Consider the following 25767-nt stretch of genomic DNA (forward strand, 5'->3'; position numbering starts at 1 on the left):
TATAGGGAGGATATTGGGCTTGTTGTCGGGCATAAAGAAGTACAAATATGAAGAAAGACTTGAAAGATTTGTTTTCTTTTCATGGGAACAATGCAGATAACTGGTTAATAAAATGGATGCATTAAAAAAATTCTGAAAATATGATAAATTGAAGCTTACTTTTCCCACTAGTTGAGGGCTCAAGAATTAAGGGCCAGAGAAACGTGTTTAAATGAACATGATTTAGAATAGAGAATAGGAGAAACCTTTTGAGCTTTGAAGTTATGAAATTCATTTACAGGGTTGTTGAGGCAGAAACAGTATCACAATTGATGATTGTATCGGTGGGTGAAGGGTTCTGGAAATAGGATGGGTAAATGTGATTTGCTCAAGTTTTTTAAACTATTTCACAGGATGGGGCAATGCTGGCTAAGCCAGTTGCCCATCCTTGACTGCCCTCGAGAAGGTGTTGGTGAGCCGCCGCCTTGAATAGCTGCAGTCCATGTGATGTTGTTGCACCCACCGTGTTGTTAGGAAGGGAGTGGTGGATAAACAATACAAACTTGTTTGGCTGAATGGCCTGTTTTTGTGTTGCAACCTCTAAACATTTCAACCAGTCTTGTTTGTAAATGGATGCTTTAGTGTTATTTGAAATTCTGGACTTTTTGTTTCAGCTTTCAAGCAGTCTTCCAAATCCTGCCAGTGCGGTTGCTACAAATGAGGTGTCAGCAAGCAGTGGAGGCTCTATTATGTTACCTCAACCTGATGGCAGTTTAGTGGAAGTGAAACCAGATACGGCGGACTGCAGCGGTGGTGAGACTGGTGCAGACAATGCCATGAACCAGGGTGGGAGCAATAGCAATAATGTGAGCTTTGTTAGTGACAATGAAGGGCTCTCCACCACAGCCAGCCTGAAGGATGGCACACTGAGTTCAGCAGACACTACATCAGCTTTGCACTGGTTGGCTGACCTAGCCACACAGAAAGCAAAGGAGGAGAAGAAAGGTAATTTTTTATAATTTATTAGTCCAGTCTATTCCTGGGGTATATCATTCCATCACTTTATTATACTGTTGGGCTTCTGTGATTGAACAGGGTGCTGTGCTGATGATTTTGAGGGGAGAAAGAGCGTTATGAATATATTTTTGACGAGAAATATTCTTTAGATTCCCAAGTTACTGGTGCTAGCAGCCATCATGGCAAATAATTTGCAATGGGATGAGATTTAATAATCATATGCATGCATGAAGAGATGTATTTAAGGATTTTTTTTTAAGTTTAGAGTACCCAATTCATTTTTTTTTTCCAATTAAGGGGCAATTTAGTGTGGCCAGTCAACCTATGCTGCACATCTTTGGGTTGTGGAGTTGAGACCCATGCAGACATGGGGAGAATGTGCAAACTCCGCACGGACAGTGACCTGGGGCCAGGATCGAACCCGGATCCTCAGCGGTGCGAGGCAATAGTGCTAACCATGTGCCACCATGCTGTCCAAGATGTGTTTAAGGTCTATTGCATTTGATCCAAATTGCAAATTCAGATCATGTTCAAGTTGTCAAAAGACTAAAATTACACTGTTGTAGTATCCATTCTTGTCACCAGGTGGCACACATTACGCACCATAAATGAGTTAGTAATGCTGAGGAAGTTGGAAGAAAATCAGAATGTAAAATACTCTTTTTTTTTTAAAAAGAAGAAAAATGGCAGAAGTGAATGAGGGAAACTACTGAATGGAGAAAGCCAACACAATGGGTATTAATTTGTAAATATTCAAAAACCGTGCAGTGCTGGCCCAAGGCATCCGAGGACATCCTCCGCGACTGCTTGGAGTCTGTGGACTGGTCCATATTAAAGGCCGCGGCAGCTAACCTTTGATGAGTACACAACCACTGTCACAGACTTCATCAGTAAGTTTGTCGAGGGCTGTGTACCAAAGAAGACAATACGGGTATTCCCCAATCGAAAACCCTGGCTCAACCAAAAGGTTCACTCCCTGCTGAAGTTCCGGAAGGAGGCGTTCAAGTCCGACGACCCTGACCGACATAAGAAATCCAGCTATGATTGATGGACCGATCAGGGATGCCAAAAGACAATACCGCATCAAACTAGAGTCCCAGGCCAACGACACAAACTCACGACTACTATGGCAGGGCTGACACAAGATCACAGGCTACAAAGCAAGGCCAGGCAGAGTATCTGGGGCTAGAGCATCCCTCCCCGATGAACTGAACAAGCAGTCAGCCAATTCATCACTGCCACCCGCCCCAACAGCCCTGGACACAGCCATACCCACTATTACAGCCTCAGAGGTATGAGCTACATTCTTGAAAGCGATGGGCCCCGACAGAGTCCCTGGGCAAGCATTCAGAGCCTGCGCAGACCAGCTGGTATTCGTAGACATCTTCAACACCTCACTCTGAGGTCCCCACCTCCTCCAGGAAGACCACCAAAGAAGGACAACTTAGCCTGCCTCAAAAACTACCGACCGATGTCCCTGAAGTCTGTTATCATGAAATGCTTCAAGCAGCTTGTCATGAGACGGATCAACGGCAGCCTCCCAGATGGTCTCGATCCATTGCAGTTCGCCCATCACTGCAACCGGTCCACAGCAGATGCTATCTCCCTGGCTCTACAATCAACACTCGAACACCTCGACAACAAGAACACCTATGTGAGACTGCTGTTCATAGACTACAGCTCTGCGTTCAACACCGTTATCCCGACGACGACATAACCAAACACTGCAATCTTGGACTTGACCCGTCCCTGTGCAGCTGGATCCTTGACTTCCTCACCAACAGACCACAATCTGTCAGGATAAGCAACAGCACCTCCTCCACATTAGTCCTCAACACCGGGGCCTCGCGAGGATGTATGCTCAGTCCTCTACTATACTCCCTATACACACAACTGTGCGGCAAGATTTAACTCCAACTCAATCTATAAGTTTGCAGATGATACGACTGTGGTGGGTTGTATCTCAAACAATAACGAATCAGACTACAGAAGGGCGATAAATCACTTGGTTGCATGGTGTACCGAAAACAACCTCTCCAAATGTCGGAAAGACCAAGGAACTGATCATCGACTTCAGGAAGCATAGCACGACAACCCCGTCCCCGGTCTTCATCAATGGCTCTGATAGCTTTATGCTCCTGGGGGTCACCATCGGCAACCGTCTGTCCTGGCCCACTCACAGTGATGCAACAACGTCTCTACTTCCAACGGCAGCTGAAGAAATTCGGCATGTCTGCATCGACTCTCACAAACTTCTACAGATATACCTCAGTGATCATCCTATCCGGCTGCAACACAGCTTGGAATGGCAACTGCTCGATCGCTAGAAACTGCAGTGTGGTGAACTCAGCCCAACGCATCATACAAGCTTGCCACCTGCACATTGATTCTGTCTACACCTCCTGCTACCTCAGGAAGGCAGACAGTATTATCAGAGACCCCTCCCACCCAGGCTTTATCCTCTTCCAGATCCTTCCATCAGGTAGAAGATACAGAAGTCTGAAGATCCGCACATTCAGACATAGGAACAGGTTCTTTCCTACAGCTACTAGACTCCTCAACGACTCACCCTCGGACTAATCTGTTCCCTGTAAGCACTAATCACAACGTCCTATACTGCTCTTGCTCATGTATTTGCTTTGTTTGGCCCCTTGTTCCACACTGTAACCAATCACTTTATCAATGTACTTTGTCGCTTATTCTTTTTTTGACTCCTGCGTTCCTTTGGCCGCAGAAAATACTTTTCGCTGAACTTCGGTACATGTGAAATAAATCAAATCCAATCAACATGGGTGCATTTTCTGTGATCAACTTCATAATCATCAGATTTATAATCCAAATATTCTTCATTTCCACATAATGTAGATTTAAAAAAAAAAATTTAGAGTACCTAATTCATTTTTTCCAATTAAGGGGCAGTTTAGCGTGGCCAATCCACCTACCTGCACATCTTTGGGTTGTGGGGGCGAAACCCATGCAAACACGGGAGAATGTGCAAACTCCACAAGGACAGTGACACACAGCCAGGATCGAACCTGCGACCTCAGCGCCGTGAGGCAGCAGTGCTAACTACTGCACGACCGTGCTGTTCACATAATACAGATTTAAACCGAAATTATGCTTGGAGGCGAAATCAGAATTTGGGGCGGAATTCTCCGACTCCCCCGGAGGGTCGGAGAATCGCCCGGGGCCCGCCGTGTCCTGAATTCTCCGCCCCCTGAGATTCGGCTGGGGTGGAAATTGCACCAGTTGGTGGGCCCCCCACGGCAATTCTCCGGCCCATGATGGGCCGAAGTCCCACCGCTGACCGGCCTTTCCCGCCGGCGTGGTTTCAACCACCTCTGGTACCGGCGGGATTGGCGACGGGGCGGGGTCCGGGAGGGGAGGGGGGGGGCGCATCTGACCCCGGGGTTTCCCCACGATGGCCTGGCCCGCGATCGGGGTACACCGATCGGCGGGCGGGCCTGTGCCATGGGGGCACTCCCTTTTCTTCCGCCCCCCCCATGGCCTTCACCACGGCGGAGGTGGAAGTGACCCCCTCCCCTGCGCATGCGCCGGTATGCCGTCAGCAGCCGCTGACGCACCGGTGCATGCGTGTACTTCCGCCGGCCGGTGAAGTCCTTTCGGCCCCGACTGGCGGTGCGCCAAAGGCCGTTCGCGCCACCCGGCGGAGCGGGAACCACTCTGGCGCAGGCCTAGCCCCTCAATGTGAGGGCTTGGCCCCTAAAGGTGCGGAGAATCCACACCTTTGGGGAGGCCCGACGCCGGAATGGTTCACGCCACTCCGTCCCGGCGGGTAGGGGAGAATCCCGGCCCTGGAGTCCCCTTAAAAGGAAGAACAGATATTGGTATAATACCTTTGGCATTCTCAATCAGCCGAAAGTTGTTCATGTCCAATGCATTATTTTGAACTGTAGCCACTTATAACTATTTGCAGCTAAACACCCCAAAATAGTAATCACACAAATGAACAATTAAGCTGTTTTTAGTGGTGCTGTTGTGGTTTGCCTTTCTCATGTGCTTTATCGCTTCTCCTTAAATGTATCTTTTGTTATTTGCCCCAATATATGGCCTTATCTTCCTGAGACTGAGATGTAATTTGTTTTTTGCCTCATCAGACTGTTGTTTCCTGCTCTGAAACGATTTCAGTTTTCATTTGCTGCTTTGTGAAGCTGTAGCTTGCAAATATTTTTAAGAAAGTGTCCATTGATTAGATGTAGCAGATAATATCAAACAAGTGCTGCTTGTGGGGTGCATTCTTCATTACCAATAGTCATTGAAAATGCCATGTACCTTTTCCATTTAGGATTGTCACCCAGTCTATTTTGAAACGAGCAACTGGATGATGAGATAGACCACTAAGGCAATTTGTATTGCACAAGTAGGCTCTGTAAAAATCAGTACTATTGATGGTGGTTAATTGTGAAATCTTGTGCCCAAGGAGATGAGCCCATGTCCTTCATTCAATTCACAGAGGAGCATCAAAACAGGAATAGGCCTGTCAATCCCTCAAATCTTGTTCCGCCATTCCATGAAATCATGACTGCTCTGTACCTGAACTCAGTTTACACACCTTGGCGCCATATCATTGCAATAACTCTAAGCTCCTTTAAACTCAAAAAAACATGTATCGAGTCTTAAAAATATCAGTTAACCCAACATTTGCCTGGGGGGGGTGGCGAGTTCCGATTTCCACTCCCTTTGAGAAAAATTGCGTTCTGCTATCACATAGGTTCCCGAATGACCAAACAAATTTTACCATTTTGTACTCAGTCCAACCCCACTGGAAGTCGTTTCCCTGTATCTACCAAATCCTTTTTTAAAATAAATTTAGAGTACCCAATTATTTTTTCCAATTAAGGGGCAATTTAGCGTGGCCAATTCACCTAACCTGCACATCTTTGGATTGTGGGGGCGAAACCCACGCAGACACGGGGAGAATGTGCAAACTCCACACGGACAGTGACCCAGGGCCGGGATTCGAACCAGGGTCCTCAGTGCCGTAGGCAGCAATGCTAACCATTGTGCCACTGTGCTGCCCTCTACCAAATCCTTTTGATAGTTTAAATGTTTTGATTAGATAACTCAACAAATCTTCTAAACTCTAGGGATGCAAGCTAAGTTTGTGGTCAGCTTCCTCTGTCATGCTGTAATGATTTAGTCCATTGAGGTGACACCACTTGATGGCATGTAGAATAATTATAAGCTTGTGCTGCCCTCTAATTTATTAACTTGATCCAGTTCCGTATAATGAATGTAAGCCTACCTTAGTGATGTGTCACAGCATTTGGTGAGCCTGACAGAATTTACGTGGTGCCAAGTGGCACCACCATAATGGAGTAAACAATTCTTAAATGATAGAGGAAGCTAACCACACAAACTTGGCTTATATCCCTTGAATATAGAAGATTTGATGAGTTACCTAATCAATGTATTTAAAATGACAAAAGTATTTGGTAGACTAGATACAGATAAACTATTCTCACTGGTGTGAAAATCCAGGATGCAAAAGACAAAATTTTCATTTTGTTGCTGCATAAGTTGCATGTGCTTTTTGCCAGATTTGGGCTTTAAAAATGCCATAGAACAGGGTTCCTGCTGTAAATAAGTATTAGTTATGATTATGTTCTGTCTCCTCTGGGAGAAAGATCAGATGCATCCTTCCAGAGGAAATCAGATAATATGCATGATATTATTCATGCCCTTTGATTTCCCCGGCGAGACTGGTATCCAAAAATGAGACCGTATTCTAGTAACAAACCTTTTATTTTAAAAAAAATTTATTCAAGTTTTAGTCAATTTTCACAAACCCCCCCCCCCCCCCCCCCCCCCCCCCCCCCCCCCCCCACCCCGCCCGACAGAAAAAAGAAACAAGAACACAACGTGCAAGAATTATACATAGGGATTTCCCCAAAATACAATAGCCCCCCATATAACACTAATAACACAGATCGGGAAACACCCCACCCTAACCCCAACGCCACCCCAAGAGGAAACACCCCCCCACCCCCCCGGTTGCTGCCGCTGCTGACCTCCTCCTAACGCTCCGCGAGAAAGTCTAGGAACGGTTGCCACCGCCTGAAGAACCCTTGCACAGACCCTCGCAAGGCAAACTTTATCCTCTCCAACTTGATGAACCCAGCCATGTCATTAATCCAAGCTTCCACGCTAGGGGACTTTGCATCCTTCCACAGTAGCAAAATCCTCCGTCAGACTACCAGGGACGCAAAGGCGAGAATACCGGCCTCTTTCGCCTCCTGCACTCCCGACTCGTCCGATACCCCAAATAATGCTACCCCCCAGCGCGGCTTGACCCGGGTGTTCATCACCTTGGACATAGTCCTCGCAAAGCCCCTCCAAAATCCATCTAGCGCCGGGCACGTCCAGAACATATGGGCGTGATTTACTGGTCTCCCCGAGCACCTCACATCTGTCCTCCACCCCAAAGAACCTACTCCACCTTGCCCCTGTCATATGCGCTCTATGAACAACTTTAAACTGTATCAGGCTGAGCCTGGCGCAAGAGGAGGAAGAATTAACCCTGCTCAGGGCATCAGCCCACAACCACTTATCGATCTCCTCCCCTAGCTCCTCCTCCCATTTGCCCTTCAGCTCCTCCACCGAGGCCGCCTCCTCCTCTTGCAGCTCCTGGTAAATCGCTGAGACCTTGCCCTCTCCAACACATACCCCCGAGATCACCCTGTCCTGAATCCTGCGTGTTGGAAGCAGCAGGAATTCCCTCACCTGTCATTTCACAAACTCCCTCACCTGCATATACCTGAAAGCGTTCCTCGGGGGTAGCCCAAATTTCTCCTCCAGCACCCCTAGGCTCGCAAACACCCCATCAATGAACAGGCCCCCCATTCTTTTGATCCCTGCCCGATGCCAGCTCAGAAACCCCCCATCCATCCTTCCCGGAACGAACCGATGGTTCTCTCGAATCGGGGACCAAATCGAGGCTCCCATCTCGCCCCTATGTCGCCTCCACTGCCCCAGATATTCAGAGTCGCTGCCACCACCGGACTCGTGGTGTACCTTGTCGGTAGGAGCGGCAGCGGTGCTGTCACCAGCGCCCTCAGACTCGTGCCCACACAGGACGCCATCTTTAGCCTCTTCCCCGCCGCCCCCTCTCCCTCCATTACCCACTTATGAATCATCGCCACGTTGGCTGCCCAATAATAGCCACATAGGCTCGGCAACGCCAGCCCCCCTCTGTCCCTGCTACGCTCCAAAAACACCCTCTTCACCCTCGGGGTCTTATTCACCCACACAAATCCCATGATGCTCCTGCTTACCTGATTGAAAAAGGCCTTAGGGATCAAAATGGAAAGGCACTGGAACGCAAAGAGAAACCTTGGAAGGACCGTCATTTTAATCGACTGCACCCTACCCGCTCGTGAGTGTGGCAACATATCCCATCTTTTAAAATCCTCCTCCATCTGCTCCACTAGCCGAGTCAAATTGAGCTTATGTAGGTCCCCCCAACTCCTAGCCGAAAGGTCCTTTCCGCCCCCTTCAGCGGAAGCTCGTCTATCCCCCTTTCCTGGTCCCCTGGATGCACCACAAAGAGCTCACTCTTCCCCACCTTGAGTTTATACCCTGAAAAGTCCCCAAACTCCCGAAGGATCCGCATGACCTCCACCATCCCCTCCACTGGGTCCGCAACATATAGCAACAGGTCATCAACATACAACGACATCCGGTGTTCCTCTTTCTCTCTCTTTCTCTCTCTCTCTCTCTCTCTCTCTCTCTCTCTCTCTCTCTCTCTCTCTCTCTCTCTCTCTCTCTCTCTCTCTCTCTCTTCCCCCCACCAATCCCCTCCAGTTCCTGGACTCCCTCAGTGCCGTGGCCAACGGCTCAATTGCCAGTGCAAACAACAAGGGGGATAAGGGACACCCTTGCCTCGTCCCCCGGTACAACCGAAAGTACTCCGACCTCCGGCGGTTCATAGCCACACTCGCCACAGGGGCTTGTATAGTAGCCTGACCCAACTTATGAACCCTTCCCCGAACCCAAACCTCCGCAGCACTTCCCAAAGATACTCCCACTCCACCCGATCGAAGGCCTTCTCCTCGTCCATAGCCGCCACTGCTTCTGCTTCCCCCTCCACCGAGGGCATCATAATCACATTGAGGAGCCTCCGCACATTAGTATTCAGCTGCCGCCTACCCTTCACAAATCCCATCTGGTCCTCATGAATCATCCACGAGACTCAGTACTCAATTCTCGTGGCCGAAACCTTCGCCAACAACTTAGCATCAACATTGAGGAGCGAGATCGGTCTATACGACCCACATTGCAATTTGTCCTTGTCCCGCTTCAAAATCAAAGAAATCAGCGCCCTGGACATTGTCAGGTCAAGGTTCCCTCCTCCCCCGCCTCATTAAAAGTTCTCACTAGCAACGGGCCCAGCAGGACCACGTACTTCCAGTAAAATTCAACCGGGAACCCATCCGGCCCCGGGGCCTGCCCCGCCTGCATGCTCCCCAATCCTTTAACCAGCTCCTCCAGCCCAATCGGTGCCTCCAGCCCAACCACCTGCTTCTTCTCCACTCCACCCTTGGGAACCTCAGCTGATTTAGGAATCGTCGCATCCCCTCCTCCCCCTCAGACCTATACAGATCCCCATAGAAGTCCCTAAATACCTCATTTATTTTCACCGCACTCCGCACCGTGTTCCCCCCTTTATCCCTAACTCCACCAATCTCCCTCGCCGCCTCCCTCTTACGAAGCTAATGTGCCAGCATCCGACTCGCCTTCTCCCCATACTCCTATGCTGCCCCTTGCGCTTTTCTCCACAGCGCCTCTGCTTTCCCCGTAGTCAGTGAGTCGAATTCCATTTGGAGGTTCCGTTGCTCCCTAAGTAACCCCTCCTCAGGGGCCTCTGCATAGCTCCTGTCCACCCATGATATCTCCCACACCAGTCTCTCACTCTCCCTCCTCTCTCTTCTCCCTATGGGCCCTAATGGAAATTAGCTCTCCCCTAACCACCGCCTTCAACGCCTCCCAGACTACCCCCACCTGCACCTCCCCATTGTCATTGGCCTCTAAGTATCTTTCGATACACCCCCAAATCCGCCCGCACGCCACCTCATCCGCCAACAGTCCCACATCGAGGCACCACAATGGGCGCTGGTCCCTCTCCTCCCCCAGCTCCAGCTCCACCCAATGCGGGGCATGATCCAAGATGGCTATGGCCGAATATTCCGTTCCCTCCACTTTCGGGATTAGCACCCTACTCACTATGAAAAATTATTCGGGAGTAGGCTTTATGAACGTGGGAAGAAAGAAAATTCTCTGGCCACCGGCCTAGCAAACCTCCATGGATCCACTCCCCCAATCTGGTCCATAAACCCCCTCAGCTGACTCCTGCTGACCCCAGCCTCTCGAAATGAAAATCGCTTATTGTCACGAGTAGGCTTCAATGAATTTACTGTGAAAAGACCCTAGTCGCCACATTCCAGCGCCTGTCCGGGGAGGCTGGTACGGGCTGGTACTCCCGCCATTCAGTAGCAAACTTGGGGTCCTACAAAAAATCTGGGTGTCTGAAGCTGCTGGCAGGATATTGGGGTTAGATTCAGCAGGATAGACATGCTACATGATTTACATATATTTGGGTGATTGCTTGCATTGGTTGATCACGATACATAATATCTTGTAGCACCTTTATAGGACAGTGATGGCACTTGATGTATCCTTGGAACAGATTTGTGATGATTCAAATCTGCAGTGCACAACCAACTATGCAGACTTTTAATGTCTATGATTACTGATACCTGCAAAGATCTTAATGGAGCTTTCATTTGTAGAGCTTACAATCATAGAATCTCTACAGTGCAGAAGGAAGCCTTCAGCCCATCGAGTCTGCACTGACACTCCGAAACAGCACCCCACCTGGGCCCAATTCCCAACCCCTGGCCTTTGGACACTTGGGGGCCATTTAGCATGGCTAATCCACCCTAACCTGCACATCTTTGGACTGTGGGAGGAAACCCACACAAACACTTCTTATAAATTTTAGAGTACCCAATTATATTTTTTCAATCAAGGGGCAATTTAGCATGGCCCATGTACCTACCCTGTACATCTTTCAGTTAGTGAGGGTGAGACCCACAGAGGCACAGGGAGAATATTCTAACTGCACACAGACACTGACCTAGGACTAGGATCAAATTCACTTCCTCAGTGCCACGAGGCAGCAGTGCTAACCATTGTGCCACCTCCAACCTACACAAACGCAAGGAGAATGTGCAAACTCATCGCAGGCACTCGCCCGAGATCTGAATCGAACCCGGGTCCCTAGCACTGTAATCATGGACAATGAATGTGGTTATTGCTTTCTCTAAGTCATGCCAATTTATATTTCATTAGTTTCACATTTATTTTGTCTTCCTTCCTAGAAAGTAGCAGTTCTTTGAGATCTGTGTTGAATCAGAGCCAAGATTCCAGGCCTCCCTTAGCACTGGACTCATTCAACACTTTGTCCAAGCCTCCCTCCATTTTAGAGCCATTCAGCAGCCTTTTGTCTGGAGGCCCCTCAACCACCAAGGCAGAAGGCTCGAGCCTTCGAGATCTGCTAAATTCTGCCCCAGGGAAATTACAGCGTGGAGCTGCTGAGACCAGCCTCCCATTTCCTTCGGTCTTCACATCTGTTTCAACGGTAAGTATGACAAACAGAAGTGTAATGTTTGAAATTCTGAATATGGAAAAATAATCAATAGTTTTTTACTTTGATATTGTGCTTGTATTAAAACCTGCAGTGAGCTAACCCTCGCTTCTCTCTGGCACTTGTAGAATTTCCTGTTGAAGAAGGAAATCATGAATATGAAGCATCATGATTATCTTCATATATTTGAGAAGAGTCCTAATTCAAAAGTAGATTGAATGTTGATACAATAAGTAGATCTGTGCAACAAAAGTCTATGGCAGTTGTCACACTTAAAGTAATAACGGTGAGAATATCAGCCCAGTTTTTTTAAAAAAAGTTCAGAGATTGGTAACGGTTCAGAGAAACACAGTAGGAATGCTGTTGAGTTTCAATCCGGTAACTGTTTCATTTGGACGCAATCAACTAAATCACCATGATCGAGCCGTTATATAGGGAAATGAATAAGTGTGCAGTTTTAGTCATTCTTTGCAGTTTTGGTCTCTTTATCTGAGGAAGGATGCTCTTGCTATCGAGGGAGTGCAGGGAAGGTTTACCAGACTGATTCCTGGGATGGCAGGACTGATGTATGAGGAGAGATTGACTAATTTAGGATTGTATTGGCTGGAATTCAGAAGAATCTCATAGAAACCTATAAAATTCCAACAGGACTAGAAAGGGTAGATATTTGAAGGATGCTCCTGATGGGGGTGTCCAGAACCTGAGATCTGAAGAGATGGAGGTGGACCATTTAGGACTTGGATGAGGAAATATTTCCTCACCCAGAGAGTGGTTAGCCTGTGAAATTCACTCCCACAGAATGCAGTTGAAGCATTAGCTCTATGTTTTTAAAAAGCAGTTAAATATAGCACTTGGGACGAAGAGGATTAAAGGATATGGGGGAAGGCAGGATCAGGCTATTGAGGTGGATGATTAGCCATAATGATCATAATGAATGGCGAAGCAGGCTGGAAGGGCTAAATGGCCAACTCCTCATATTTTCTATGTTTCAATGTGTGAATAGTGAAGAAAATGTTTCCTGCTGAACAGAGAACATACAGTTACAAGTTAAGAAATTAAGACTAGATTTCACATTCAGTGAGTGTAAAATGAGTACAAACATTTCTGGAAAAAGGTGAGCGGATTTCTTAAGAGGTAAGGAGTGTTTTTTAATTTATTCATCTGCTGGATGTGAATGTTGTTGGCTAGGCCAACGTTTCTTGCCCATCCCTAATTGTCCTTGAGAAGGTGATGGTACTGCTTTCTTTTTGAATCGATGTAGTCCATGTGGTGTAGGTACACCGAAATATAGACCTGGTGTCAAAATTGAAAGGAAATCAAATTATCTAAATGTTCTGGGAGTTTCAACAGCCTTTTCATTCCTCTGTTGTAAATGCTATGTTAATGGTCCAAAATATTAAATACTAGCTACCTTCCTTAAAGAACGCAACAATATTATTTGAAGTAGCTCTTTTGTTCATGGGCATTAGTTGTTAACTCTAGTTTCTTTTGTATGATTTTTAAATACAGGCTGATAAGGGAAAGGGAGGCTTACCAAACTTTCTGGATCACATAATTGCATCGGTAGTCGAGAATAAAATGTCTGTAGACACGTCAAAGCGAATTGGGAATCCCACAGAGGCAATAAAAGACACCAAGAAGCAAGGTGTAATGGAAATGAGTGTTCTGGACCCAAACACACAACACTGCTGGCTCTGTGATGGTCGTTTGCTTTGCCTCCAAGATCCCAGCAACAAAAACAACTGGAAAATCTTCAGAGAGTGCTGGAAGCAGGGACAGGTAACCATTGTAGACACAGAATGATTCAACATCAATGTGCGCATGCTCGTCTTTGAATAAGTTTCTTTTTATTAAATAATTTTTATTGGAAAATTTTGTATTTATACAACAACAAACAGTAATGAAAATAGCAACGGTCTCTAACAATAACAGTCATAACACCTCCAGAACCGTAACAGCTCGTACACAGAGCCCCCCCCTACCCCCCAACCCCAATGACCAACAAAATAAATTAACAACAAATTAAATTAACAACATATTAAATTGAATAACCGTAGAACAAATGGATAACACCTCCCCCCCGGGTTGCTGCTGCTATTGACCCATTTCCCTATCTCTGAGCCAGAAAGTCCAAGAAAGGCTGCCACCGTTTATAGAACCCTTGTACTGATCCTCTCAGGGCGAATTTGACACTTTCCAGTTTGATAAACCCCGCCATGTCACTGATCCAGGTCTCCACACTTGGGGTCCTCACATCCTTCCACTGCAGTAAGATCCGCCACCAGGCTACTAGGGACGCAAAGGCCAAAACACCGGCCTCTTTCACCTCCTGCACTCCCGACTCCGCCAAAACCCCAAAGATCGCGAGTCCCTAGCCCGGTTTGACCCTGGATCCAACCACCCTCGACATCGTCCTCGCTACCCCCTTCCAAAATTCCTCCAGTGCCGGGCATGCCCAGAACATATGGGCATGGTTCGCAGGACTCCCGAAACACCTGACACACCTATCTTTGCCCCAAAAGAACCTACTCATCCTAGACCCGGACATGTGAGCCCGATGCAGCACCTTAAATTGAATGAGACTAAGCCTCGCACATGAAGAGGAAGAGTTAACCCTCTCCAAGGCATCCGCCCAAGTCCCATCCTCCATCTGCTCCCCTAATTCCCCTTCCCACTTAGCCTTCAGCTCCTCTACTGACGCCTCCTCCCCCTCCTGCATTACCGTATAAATGTCAGACACCTTCCCATCCCCGACCCACACCCCCGAAAGCACCCTGTCCCTTGCCCCCCGCTAGGGCAGCAAAGGAAATCCCTCCACCTGCCGCCTAGCAAACGCCTTTACCTGCAAGTGCCTGAACGTGTTTCCTGGGGGGAGCCCGAATTTCTCTTCCAATTCCCCCAGGCTCGCAAACCTCCCGGCCATAAACAGGTCCCCCAACTTCCTAATGCCCACCCTGTACCACCCCCTAAATCCCCCATTGATGTTCCCCGGGACGAACCAATGATTCCCCCTTAATGGAGCCTCCACCGAGCCCTTCACTTTCCCCCTGTGCCGCCTCCACTGCCCCCATATTTTTAGGGTCGCCGCCACCACCGGGCTCGTGGTATACCTCGTGGGAGGGAGCGGCAACTGCGCCGTTACCAGGGCCCCCAGGCTCGTGCCTCCACAAGATGCCATCTCCATACTTTTCCATGCCGCCGCCGCACACCCCCCCCCCCCCCCCCCCCCCCCCATCACCCATTGACGCACCATTGACACGTTGGCCGCCCAATAATAACTCGAAAGGTTGGGCAGCGCCAGACCCCCCCCCCCCCCCCCATCTCTACCTCGCTCCAGAAAGACCCTCTTCACTCTCGGAGTCCCACACAAAGCTCAAAATGCTACTCGTCACCCTCCTGAAAAAGGCCCTGGGGATGAAGATTGGCTAATTCCTCCTCCTTCTGCTCCAGAAGCCTAGTGAAATTGAGCTTGTGAAGAGTCCCCCAGCTCCTTGCCACCTGCACCCCCAGGTACCTGAAACTCTTCCCTGCCCTCTTAAATGGGAGCCTTCCAATTCCCTCCTCTTGGTCCCCCGGGTGCACCACAAACACCTCACTCTTGCCCAGATTCAGTTTATAGCCTGAAAAGGCCCCAAACTCAGCCAACAGCTCCATCACCCTCGGCATCCCTCCCGCTGGGTCCACCACATACAGTAACAGGTCATCTGCATACAACGACACCCGATGTTCCTCCCCACCCGCATCAAACCCCCTCCACCTTCCTGACTCCCTCAACGCCATCACCAAAGGTTCGATTGCCAGTGCAAACAACAAGGGGGACAGGGGGCACCCCTGCCTAGTCCCTCGGTAGAGCCGGAAGTACTCCGACCTCCTCCCATTCGTAGCCACACTCGCCATCGGGGCCTCATACAGTAGCCTCACCCACTTAATAAACCCTTTTCCAAATCCAAACCTCTCCAGCACCTCCCATAGGTACCCCCACTCCACTCAATCGAAGGCCTTCTCCGCATCCAGTGCCACCACTATCTCCGCCTCAATCGCCGGCATCATAATGACATTTAGCAACCTCCGTACATTCGTATTCAGCTGCCTTCCCTTAACAAAACCTGCCTGGTCCTCGTGTATCACCCCTGGCACACAGTCCTCAATCCTGGTGGCCAGGATCTTTGCCAGCAACTTGCGTCTACATTAAGGAGAGATATGGGCCTGTGCGAACCACACTGCTGGGGGTCCTTATCCCTCTTTAGGATTAAGGAAATCAGCGCCCGCGACATCGTCGGGGGGGGGGGGCAAAGCCCCCCCCCCCCTCCCATGCCTAATTAGGGGCAGCACGGTAGCATGGTGGTTAGCATAAATGCTTCACAGCTCCAGGGTCCCAGGTTCGATTCCCGGCTGGGTCACTGTCTGTGCGGAGTCTGCACGTCCTCCCCGTGTGTGCGTGGGTTTCCTCCAGGTGCTCCGGTTTCCTCCCACAGTCCAAAGATGTGCGGGGTTAGGTGGATTGGCCATGCTAAATTGCCCGTAGTGCCCTAAAAAAAAAAGTAAGGTTAAGGGGGGGGGGGTTATTGGGTTACGGGCATAAGGTGGATACGTGGGTTTGAGTAGGGTAATCATTGCTCGGCACAACATCGAGGGCCAAAGGGCCTGTTCTGTGCTGTACTGTTCTATATTCTATATTAACGTCCGCACTAACAGGGAGCCCACCAGGTCCACATACTTTTTATAGAACTCCAGCTGACGTCTGCTGATCCCGGCAACTTCCGCCAAAACTCGACCCCTCCCGACGTGGGATCATCCCCCCTCCTGCCACTCCCCTTGACACCACTCCAGCGCGGGGGGGGGAAAACCAGTAGAGGCCCCGCCCCCACCGCCAGCTCCAGCCCCGCAACGCGGGAAACCAGAGGAAAGCCCACGCTTTCGCACTGCCCCACCCCACCCTACTGACGCAGCTCCCAAATACCAGCCCCATCCCATCCCCAACCCCATATAGAATACAACAAACCCCCAACATCCCCCTGCAAAATACAAAACTCAGACCATACCCCCCCCCCCCCCCCCCCCCAGAAAACAGAGCAAAACCCACATAAAGAAACCATGTCAAAATTACAAAAGTACAGAAAACACAGCAACAGCAAAAAACAGCAATATAACAATACAACCGACCCCGCAACCCCCAACCCCTAGTTCAAGTCCAGCTTCTCCTTCTGCACAAAGGCCCACGCCTCCTCCGGGGACTCAAAATAGTAGTGCCGATCCAGATAAGTTACCCACAGGCGCGCAGGCTGCAGCATCCCAAACTTTATGTGCTTCTTATGAAGCACCTCCTTTGTCCGGTTAAACCCGGCCCGCCGCTTAGCCACCTCCACACTCCAGTCCTGGTAGATCCGCACTACCGAATTTTCCCACTTGCTGCTCCTCACCTTCTTGGCCCAGCGCAGCACACACTCCCGGTCAGTGAACCGCACCAGCACCGCGCGCGGGGTTTCAGTCACCCTGATCCTCCTGGCCAGTACTCTGTGGGCTCCCTCCAGCTCCAGGGGCAGATGGAACGACCCTGCCCCCACCATTGAATTCAACATGCTGGCCACGTAGGTCGGCAGATCCGACCCCTCCAGACCCTCCGCAAGGCCCAAGATCCTTAAATTCTTCCACCTCATGCGGAGATCCAGCTCCTCAAAGCGGTCTTGCCACTTTTTATGGCGTGCCTCGTGGTGCACCTTACCCACGAGGACCACGGCCTCCTCCTCTCGTTCAGCGGCCTGCTGCTGCAACTCCTGGATGGCAGCACCCTGGGTCGTCTGGGTCTCCATCAGCTTGCTGGTTGTTTCCTTCAGTGAGCTCAGCAACTCAGCCTTCAGCTCCGCAAAACAGCGCAGGAGAGCAGCTTGCTGCTCCTGCGCCACAGCCTCCACTCCACGGTAGCATTATGGATAGCACAATCACTTCACAGCTCCAGGGTCCCAGGTTCGATTCCGGCTTGGGTCACTGTCTGTGCGGAGTCTGCACATCCTCCCCTTGTGTGCGTGGGTTTCCTCCGGGTGCTCCGGTTTCCTCCCACAGTCCAAAGATGTGCACGTTAGGTGGATTGTCCATGATAAATTGCCCTTAGTGTCCAAAATTGCCCTTAGTGTTGGGTCGGGTTACTGGGTTATGGGGATAGGGTGGAGGTGTTAACCTTGGGTAGAGTGCTCTTTCCAGGAGCCGGTGCAGACTCGATGGGCCGAATGGCCTCCTTCTGCACTGTAAATTCTATTAAAATCTAAGATCCTCGGGTGCTCCGCCGGCCGGCATCTTGGATCTTGGGGCTCTAAAAGTCTGTTAAAATCAGGAGCTCCCAAATGTGTGGCTTAGCACGTCATCACCGCAACCGGAAGTCCCTTTGAATAAGTTCCTGATTGGTGAATTCATGGTAGAAGCGGGAAGGCATGAGTCACTTTCGCTGGCGTGTGGGTAGGAACTATCGCACACATTTTTTGTGAATGAACAATAAAAGGAATTACTTGAAAGCATCCAGTGGATTCTTAAATTATTTTCCTGCCTGTAAAATGATCATCCAACTTAACACTTTGTCATTGTATATTACAATTCCATCTGCAAACATGTGTGTCATTGTTCCATGAACATGTTGACAGAGGATCATCACATTTCGAGTTTAACGTTTATGTAACCTTCTCATTTATTCATGTTCTAATTGCTGTCCAGCAATTTCAAAATTCTCCAGTTTAAACATTTCAAATTTCAATCTGTTAAGCAGCTATGTGGAGGTGGCGGCACAGTGGTTAGCACAGTTACCTTGCGCGCTGAGGACCCGGGTTCGATCCTGGCTCTGGGTCACTGTCGTGTGACATTTGCACATTCTCCCCATGTCTGCGTGGGCCTCACCCCCACAACCCAAATATGTGCAAAGTAGGTGGCCTCTTAATTTAAAAAATATATATTTAGAGTACCCAATTTTTTTTTTCAATTAAGGGGCAATTTAGCATGGCCAATCCACCTAACCTGCACATCTTTGGGTTTGGGGGGTGAAACCCACACAGACATGCGGAGAATGTGCAAACTCCACACACACAGTGACCCAGGGCCGGGAACGAACCCGGGTCCTCCCTTTAGGCAACAGTGCTAACCACTGTGTCCCGTGGCACCCCAAGTTGCCTCTTCATTAAAAAAAGGAAACAATATGGATAAATTCACATGGGTTTATTGAAAATTACGGTTTAATATGAAAACTGACAATTATTTCAAGCTGGCCTTGGGTTTATATCCCATTTTGCAGTACAGCATTCCATTTTTGTGTAGTGATTCAGTGCATGAGGAGGAAAGTTGCATCTGTCTCATGATTTCTGTATTTAAAGAGTATATTTCTTCTGTGTATGAAAAGTCACTGTATTTCCATTTTTTAAAAACTTTGCACACCTGGTTATTTCTCCTCGGTCATCTGTGAATGTAGCCTTTCTAAGTTGAATGTATTTTTTAAATCTGTGTTGGTTCACACTGATAAAAGTCTTTGTTCTTGCATTGAATGGCTGCTTGATTATGACACAGGCTCTATTTACTAAGTTGATTTTTTTCTTTCACTGCTGATCGTGTTGATAAGTCATTATTTAATTTGGTATCTGACATACTCAGTTGGCTTAAGAAAGAATGCTTTGAATTCCTGACAGGCATTTTTCTCATGGTTAGTGTTTTGCTTTTCTCAGCCGGTATTGGTGTCTGGTGTCCATAAGAAGTTGAATTCAGCCCTCTGGAAACCTGAAGCTTTCAGCCGGGAGTTTGGGGACCAAGAGGTTGATCTGGTCAACTGTAGAAATTGTGCCATCATCTCTGATGTGAAAGTCCGGGACTTCTGGGATGGTTTTGAAATCATTGCAAGTAAGTACAGTGATTGTTTTTCCAAAATGTGTTAAGCCCCTGCATGAAACTAAAACAGTGTTGTTACGTAGCAGACAGTCAAGATCACATGCTTTCTGTTCCCATGAAAAATTAATAGAATCAACAAATGTAACCTCCAAAGAATCAGCAAAAATCCCCGGATTAGTAATGAACTCATTTGACTTTCGTGTTTATGGTCAACCACTGACCCCACTGAAAAGTCACGTGGGCAAAGAATGAATGTTTGAAATTTGGATTTCAACATCAACATCTGGAAAACAGTTTTGGAATGTTTTTAAAAAGCACACGTGAGAACTGTTGTTCAATGTAAATTGAGTGATGATTCAGCCAGCTGTCCAAAAGTATGAGCTGAATGCCTTGAGAGTTAAACTCAAGTGACTTATATTCAGAAGTTGGTCCTAAGATGCTGCACAATTCTGATGGAAACTGATCATCTCCTGCTGCTGCTTCTCCTCGAGTGTAAAGCAGATGTTTTAAAGTCAGTGGGGAAGTCTTGTGTTGCTTGTTGGACACATCTTGTCAGATGGAAGGATAGCTTTTATAAACGAGTAACTCTTGAGCATGATGGCCTAAAGAATCTTAGCCCAGGTACGACACTACAACTGGTATCTCAGAGATCCCACTTGAGGGATTGTTTTCCAGAGACTTCTAAACCACTTGCAGTAAGGCACAGCAATGAGTGAAGCAACTTTAATAATAAACACTGTAGAGGAAAACAGTTAATATCCAGTCCATGATCATCATCTTACCTTTCAGCTGAGTCTTCATTAATACAAAAGAACCTATTAAAGATTCTGACAAGTATGTTATCAAATAGTTCATAAAACATACACATTTAATGATTATAAATACGTTTTAAATGTCAAGACAGACGGTAAAAACCAAGCTGTCAGCTGGAAACATCAAATGAGTTGTTAGATAATGCTTTAATTTCCCAATACCATATTCAGCAGGACCAAGGTAGCAAATTCAATCTGTAACCGTATTGTACCTACGAATATATTTTGCACTTATAGTAATACTGCCTCTAACTCGAGATCATGAAAGAAGCTTGAGAATGTAATGGCTAATGGTAAAATTCTTGGTAGTGTGGATGAGCAGAGGGATCTCGGTGTCCATGTACATAGATCCCTGAAAGTTGCCACCCAGGTTGATAGGGTTGTGAAGAAGGCCTATGGTGTATTGGCCTTTATTGGTAGAGGGATTGAGTTCCGGAGCCATGAGGTCATGTTGCAGTTGTACAAAACTCTAGTACGGCCGCATTTGGAGTATTGCGTACAGTTCTGGTCGCCTCATTATAGGAAGGACGTGGAAGCCTTGGAACGGGTGCAGAGGAGATTTACCAGGATGTTGCCTGGTATGGAGGGAAAATCTTATGAGGAAAGGCTGATGGACTTGAGGTTGTTTTCGTTAGAGAGAAGAAGGTTAAGAGGTGACTTAATAGAGGTATACAAAATGATAAGAGGGTTAGATAGGGTGGACAGCGAGAGCCTTCTCCCGTGGATGGAGGTGGCTAGCACGAGGGGACATAGCCTTAAATTGAGGGGTAATAGATATAGGACAGAGGTCAGAGGTGGGTTTTTTACGCAAAGAGTGGTGAGGCCGTGGAATGCCCTACCTGCAACAGTAGTGAACTCGCCAACATTGAGGGCATTTAAAAGTTTATTGGATAAGCATATGGATGATAAGGGCATAGTGTAGGTTAGATGGCCTTTAGTTTTTTTCCATGTCGGTGCAACATCGAGGGCCGAAGGGCCTGTACTGCGCTGTATCGTTCTATGTTCTATGTTCTAATGTCTCTAATTATACAAATGTTCTGTGCAAAAACTTACTCAACTGCCATTAAAGTGATGACCCCTCAATAGCATGCTGTAGGTTCTCATGAATTTGAATTCTCACATTCTTTAAATTAGAAATATGCATTGATATTAAAGCTAAATATCATCTTATGTCTGTTTTGTCAAAAAATACAATTTTCAATTAATTGGTCTGTCTCGCCTTAGAATATTGAATATGTATGACACTGATTCTATGATTGATTCCTGTCCTGCAATAGATAATGGTATAATTGGGCAGCATGGTGGTTAGCACAAATGCTTCACAGCTCCAGGGTCCCAGGTTCGATTCCCGGCTAGGTCACTGTCTGTGTGGAGTCTGCACGTCCTCCCCGTGTGTGCGTGGGTTTCCTCCCACAGTCCAAAGATGTGCGGGTTAGGTGGATTGGCCATGCTAAATTGCCCGTAGTGTCCTAAAAAGTAAGGTTTAGGGGGGGAGGGGGGGGGGGGTGTTGGGTTACGGGTATAGGGTGGATATGTGGGTTTGAGTAGGGTGATCATTGCTCGGCACAACATCGAGGGCCGAAGGGCCTGTTCTGTGCTGTACTGTTCTATGTAATAACTTGGTATTGAGATTGGATAGTTTTTGATGCTCGCGTTGGGGGGGGGGGGGGGGGGGTTTATTGCCGCCTGGTTTGTGGGGGATGGCGGCGTCGATCTGGGTAGACCTGGAGCCGTGCGAAGTGGGGCCCAGTTAAATGTGCTTGCGAACAGGATATGGCTGGTCGCAGGGCGGGGTGGGGGGGCTTTGCAGGGGCCCCCAATCAGGCAGTTTACATGGGACATGAGGGGATTAAATGGGCCAGTTAAAAGATCTCGGGTGTTTGCCCATCTAAGGAGTTTTAAGGCGGATGTGGTCTTCCAGGAGACATACCCGAAAGTCTGAGATCAGACAAGGCTGCGGAAAGGGTTGGTGGGGCTGTTGTTCCACTCAGGTTTTGACATGAAGGCGAGGGGGATGGTGATGCTGATCAGTAGGAGCGTGACCTTTTCGGTGGCTAGTATTTTGGTGGACTCGGGGAAGATATGTAATTGTGAGTGGGGTGTTGCCGGATGTTCAGGTGGTCTTGGTGAACGTACACTTGCCGAACTGGGACAATAAGGACTTTTAACAAAAGGGTGCTGGCGGCCATCCCCAAACTTGACTCTTATCAGTTAATGATTTAAAGGGACTTTAATTGCATGTTTGAGCCCAGGCGAGATGAGGATGAGCCCCAAATCCTTTCCCGCATCGGGGTGACTAAGGGGTTGCAAGTGGTGGGGTACTTAGTCATAGTAATATTCGATCATGTCTCACACGATGTGGATATGCAGTTGGTGTCGGGCCACTTTCGGAGACCCCCATTAAGGTGCTTCTAGTGGGTGAGTGGTTTTGAGAGATTTTGCTTCTGCAATTGAAAATTATGTGAATTTTAATAAGAATGAGGAGGTTTCACCTCTCACGTTTTGGGAAACACTGAAGGCAGTCATCGGGCGGAGATGATTTCACTTAAGGCCCATAGAGATGAGTGTGGTATGATGGATTCCATCCTTGAAGTAGACCGTCAATATTCTGCTGCCCCAATGGCGGACCTGTTAGCAGAGAGCAAGAAGCTACAGATGGAGTTTGAGTTGATGTCGACAGTAAAGATGATGAGCCAGCTTTGTCATTCAAGATGGACATTTTCTGAGTACGGAGAGAAGGCCAGCTGTTTATTGGCTTGCCAATTGAGCCATCAGGCAGCCTCGCGGGAGTTATGGGGTGGGTGATTCTCTGTGGAATTTTATAAATGCGACTAGGAGACATATGTTTAAGGTGCGGGGGCAAGGTTTAAAGGAGATATAAGAGGCAAGTTTGTTTACACAGAGGGTGATGGTGGGAGCCTGGAACTCGCTGTCGGGGGAGGTAGGGGGAGCAGGTACGATAGTGACCTTTAAGGGGAGTCTTGACAAAAACATGAATAGGATGGGAATAGAGGGATATGGTCTCCAGAAGGGTAGGGTGTTTTACTTCAGACGGGCAGCATGGTCAGTGCAGGCTTGGAGGGCCGAAGGACCGGCTCCTGTTTTGTAATTTTCTTTGTTCTTTGTGTTGGATATGTTTAATGATTCTCTGTCCCGGGGGATATTACCAGCCACACTGGCAAAGGCATCGACCTCCCTCATCTTGAAAAAGGATAACGATCTCAAGAAATGTGGATCATATAGGCCAGTGGTGGGCAAACTATGGCCCGCGGGCCGCATGCGGCCCGCCAAAGGTCTTTATACGGCCCACCAAGTCATTTAAAAAAAATAAAAAATTTTAATTTAAAAAAAAAAATTTTTTTTTTTTTTTTTAAGGTCAATGAGGGGGGCTGTTGGGTTACTTACTGGTATAGGGTGGATACGTTGACTTGAGTAGGGTGATCATTGCTCGGCACAACATCGAGGGCCGAAGGGCCTGTTTTGTGCTGTACTGTTCTATGTTCTATATGAGGCGCCCAGAATCATAACCGGGTGAAGTAATTATTTTACTTAATATACTATGCGGCCCTTTAAAATTGTGAATTTCTGAATGTGGCCCTTGCACGGAAAAGTTTGCCCACCCCTGATATAGGCCCATCTCTCTGTTGAACGCAGATGCACTGTTGCTGGCTATGGTGCTGTCAACCTGTTTGGAGGAGTGCCTGCTGGGGGTATTTCTGAGGATCAAACGAGTTTTGTTAAGGGCCGGCAGGTGTCAGCCAACATTAGGAGTCTGCTGAATGTGGTGTTCTCGCCCGCCTTGGGGGTCAATTTCCATGGATGTGGAAAAAACGTTTGCCCAGGTGGAGTGGGAGTACCTTTTTGAGATATTGGGGCAATTTGGCTTTGGACCTCCATTCATTTTGTGGATTAGGTTTTTGTACAGGGCACCTACTGTTCGTACCAAAGTACTGAGTTCAGGGTACTTTCGGTTATATAGGGGTACAAGTCAGGGATGTTCAATTTTCCCGTAACTGTTTTCTTTGGCGATTGAAGCGTTGGCCATTGCACTTTGGTCATCGGCCGGGTGGATGGGTATAATGAGGGGAGGTAGGGAGCATAGGATGTCCCTGTAAGTGGATGATCTGTTGTTAAATGTCACAGATCCTCTCTCTAATGTGGGACGGATAATTAGGTGCTTAAGTTTGATTCCTTCTCTGGATGTAGATTGAACATGGGCAAGGGCGAGATATTTCTAGTGAATCTTCCGGGGATGCGAGCGGACCTGTAGAGACTGCCGTTTCGGCTGGCCAGACCTAATTTTAGGTACCGGGGTAGCTCAGGATTGGGCCTCGTTACATAAGTTGAACCTGGCCAGCCTGGTCGAGGGTAATGAAGGCGGGCTTGAAGAGGTGGGGTGCCCTCCCGTTGTCTTTGGCGTGAAGGGTGCAGATGGTAAGATGAACATTCTTCCGAGGTTCCTGTGTTTCAGTGTTTCTTCCGCAGTCTTTTTTTAGTAGGGTCAACAAGTTAATTTGACTTTTCTTTGGGCAGGTAAGATTACCCCAGGTTCAAAGGGCTTTCTCGCAGAGGGATAGGCAGTCGGGGAGGTTGGCACTGCCTAATTTGTTGTATTACTGGGCGACAACGTTAATAAAGTGCGGAGCTGGTTTATGGAGCTGGAGTCTGTTTTGGGAGTGGTTGGAAGAGGCTTTTTGTATAGGTTTGAGCTTGGGGGCACCTGTTACTGCTCCTCTTATGTTCTCTTTGGCTAGGTTCCCTTCGAGTCCAGTGGTAATAGCCTCTCTAGGAATATGGAATCAATTCAGACAGCACTTTAAATTAGGGTTGATGTTGCTACTGGCGCCGATCTGTGGGAACCTTAGGTTTGTACCGGCTGGGATGGACTTGACGCATCCGATCTGGGAGAGGATTGAGAGGTTTAGAGATTTGTTCGTGGAGGGTAGGTTTGATGAGCTGGAGGGGATAGCGGAGAAGTATAAACTCCCAAGAGTGATTGAGTTGTCCTCCTAAATAAGGAAGATCATACCTATAGCAGATACTCAAACTGTTTCATCCATATAAACAGGTAAAAGTTTGATGGAACTATGGCAACTATTTAAAATTCCTGGAGTCCAATTTGAATTTTGCTTTTGTGCCACAGAACGCTTGAAGTCTGAAGGAGGGCAACCAATGGTTTTGAAGCTCAAAGACTGGCCTCCAGGTGAAGACTTCAGGGACATGATGCCAACCAGGTAATAAAATTTATACCCATGCCAACATCTTCAGACTCTTACATAAAATATGCAAAAGGTTATCCTCTTATAGGGAGAGGCAGTGGTATTGTCACTGGACTAGTAAACTAGAAACCCGGGGTAATAATGCTCTGGGGACCCGGGTTCGAATCCCGCCACTGCAGATGGTGAAATTTGAATTCAATAAAAAAAAAAATCTGGA

General features: G+C 48.0%; 1 protein-coding gene across 2 annotated transcripts in view; it reads left to right on the forward strand.

Annotated features, from left to right (window-relative positions):
* Positions 1–25767, forward strand: part of LOC119965096 (lysine-specific demethylase 3B-like) — a 152699-nt gene that overhangs the window by 102387 nt on the left and 24545 nt on the right. For both annotated transcript variants that reach the window (XM_038795387.1, XM_038795388.1), the window contains exons 16-20: positions 654–984; positions 11397–11656; positions 13172–13441; positions 19360–19531; positions 25475–25565. In XM_038795387.1, the coding sequence (XP_038651315.1) occupies positions 654–984; positions 11397–11656; positions 13172–13441; positions 19360–19531; positions 25475–25565 (1124 nt within the window). The remainder of the gene's footprint in view (positions 1–653; positions 985–11396; positions 11657–13171; positions 13442–19359; positions 19532–25474; positions 25566–25767) is intronic.

Source organism: Scyliorhinus canicula, chromosome 4, assembly GCF_902713615.1.
Source record: "Scyliorhinus canicula chromosome 4, sScyCan1.1, whole genome shotgun sequence".
NCBI classification, from domain to species: Eukaryota; Metazoa; Chordata; class Chondrichthyes; order Carcharhiniformes; family Scyliorhinidae; genus Scyliorhinus; species Scyliorhinus canicula.